Consider the following 2,500-nt stretch of genomic DNA (forward strand, 5'->3'; position numbering starts at 1 on the left):
TTAGATGAAATATTCACATTTCAGCTGGGCATGTTTGTTTATCTGTGATACACACACACACACATACACACACACACACACAACATACATACATACATACATACATACATACATACATACACACACACACACACACACACACACACACACACACACACACACACACACACACACACACACACACACACACACACACACACACACACACACACACACACACACACACACACACACACACACACACACACACATATACACATACACATACACATTCACACGCGCGCGCGCGCTTCTAACTGAAAATAACGCAAATGCAGCCATATAACATTTCCGTGTTGGAGCTGAAAGATATATTAGGAAAATGTAGAAACGCGTTAGTGTTAGAAAATAATGAAAAGGTAATGGTAATTGCCAACATCAAGTAATTCTTTTCCGTGCAAACGCCATTTTTTATGATTTACTGATAGCATTTGTTACAGTTATTCTCACCGCGGAAGCAGTAATCCAAAGAAATGTTATTACGTCAAAGAAGGAAGAAAAGTAATAAAAAATGCTGCAATATCACGTAATTAATTTTCGGAAAAATCATATTATGCGATTATTTCTTAGATTAACATGTGGATTTTTGTTTCATTTTGTTACAAGGTTTCTTTTAAACATTAATTCCGCAAATAAATCAGCATTTAGTCAGCGCTGTTCTGTTTACTTAAGTTATATTATTTAAACTTCTGGGATTTCAGTTGGAGGCGAGTCAACTTGCTTTAATCACACGAAAGCAAGAGGAAGTGGATATGTTTGTAAAAATAAACTTGAGACACATTTGTGTATTCATGCATAAGCACGCACGTACACAACATATGTATATATACAGTATATATATACATATGTTTAAACACACACACACACACACACACACACACACACACACACACACACACACACACACACACACACACACACACACACACACACACACACACACACACACACACACACGGAGAGAGAGAGAGAGAGAGAGAGAGAGAGAGAGAGAGAGAGAGAGAGAGAGAGAGAGAGAGAGAGAGAGAGAGAGAGAGAGAGAGAGAGAGAGAGAGAGAGAGAGAACAGATATACATAATTACAGAGATTGATAATCCTGACAGCATAATGCAGACTCGAACACTAGCTGTTGTGTCGTCCCAAACCACGCCCCAAAACGGTGCTTCGCTTACTAACTGGGTCATTACAGGCGAACTGGTACAAAGCAGCGCAGTATTGTCGGTTCCATGGGATGCATCTTGCTGGGGTCGAGACAGAGAGGGAGAATCGGTTCCTGGAGCAACATATACAAGAAGCAGGTACTGACTCCATCGCTACAAAACTGTAAACAATAAACTAGAACTTTTTCATTTTACAGATTTTTTAATTTTTTCATTTTTAGCTTTTTCTTTTCTTCTTTTTCTATTTTTCGGTTTCGTTGTTGGTGTTGCTTTTTTATACTTTTCTTTCTTCTTTTCTGCTTTTTTTTTTTTTTTTTTTTTCAGATGCTCTTCTGTTTTTGTTCTTTTGCTTTTGATAGCTGGTATATTTTCTTTACTGGGCTGTGTAACATGTACTTGTTCGCTTTTTCCTCCATCCCCCTCCCCCCCGGCTCTCCAGGCCTCAATTGCTCATGAGTCCTGACCCTTAAGCGGCGGGTGGCGTAATTTTACGTTAAAGGCCGTTTAGGTTTAAATATGAAAAATAATCACATTACCAATGTTTCGTGTAATATTTACCACGATTTAAATATGTCTTCAGCCATTTAGAGATTAATGATGAAACTAAATCACTTATTCCCATTATCTCGTAAGAAAGGGGTAAATGATATTTACAACGGTCTGAATTCCTGAGAGTTGTCGTGTAATCTGAAATAGCGCGGCTCTTTTGTGATTTAATGAATAACATTTCTTGGAACTTCCTGGGAATAGGATAGTGGTGAAGGATCATATGCTGAGCGAGCTTCCGGGAAGAGGCTAGCAGCTGTTCTGCCGTTGCTTGAAGTTGATAATTAAAAAGAAAAAAGTAAATAATGATATGATTTTTTTTTTTTTTTGGCCCCCGCCGCCTCCTCACATTCCCCTTTCTCTGTCCATTTCTTATTATCTTAATTTTTTGTGTGTTTTATTTGTGTGCTTGGAGAAAAAATAACTATAACAGGGTAACAGAATTACATACTTTACAGAAACAAATAATAAAAAACAACAGTAACCTGTGAAGATGTTTGCTCTCTGTTAATCATGTTGACAATAAACAACATAACCATGAGGTAGAATCCCCTGAACACTACACGTGACGACCAATTCCACATGGATTACAACGAGAAGCAGACTTCAAGAAGACAAATATAACGTGCTGTTGATGTAAAATAAAAGTGAGGAAAATTGAGGCAAGGAAATTTTAAAATGATTTTGGACTCAAAATTCACTTTTTAAATCTTGGTGGAAATTTTTTGGTGGCGTATCAACTGCCAAGCTTTCCT

General features: G+C 37.6%; 1 protein-coding gene across 3 annotated transcripts in view; it reads left to right on the top strand.

Annotated features, from left to right (window-relative positions):
- The window catches only part of LOC119596539 (C-type lectin 37Db-like), a 66,185-nt gene that overhangs the window by 57,452 nt on the left and 6,233 nt on the right, over window positions 1–2,500 (top strand). Inside the window, exon 4 of one of the 3 annotated variants that reach the window (XM_037945835.1) lies at window positions 1,229–1,337. The exons of the other annotated variants lie outside the window; for them this stretch is intronic. Within the exon in view, the coding sequence (XP_037801763.1) occupies window positions 1,229–1,337 (109 nt within the window). The remainder of the gene's footprint in view (window positions 1–1,228; window positions 1,338–2,500) is intronic. 3 annotated transcript variants of the gene reach the window in all.

Source organism: Penaeus monodon, chromosome 38 (genome assembly GCF_015228065.2).
Source record: "Penaeus monodon isolate SGIC_2016 chromosome 38, NSTDA_Pmon_1, whole genome shotgun sequence".
Classification (NCBI taxonomy): domain Eukaryota; kingdom Metazoa; phylum Arthropoda; class Malacostraca; order Decapoda; family Penaeidae; genus Penaeus; species Penaeus monodon.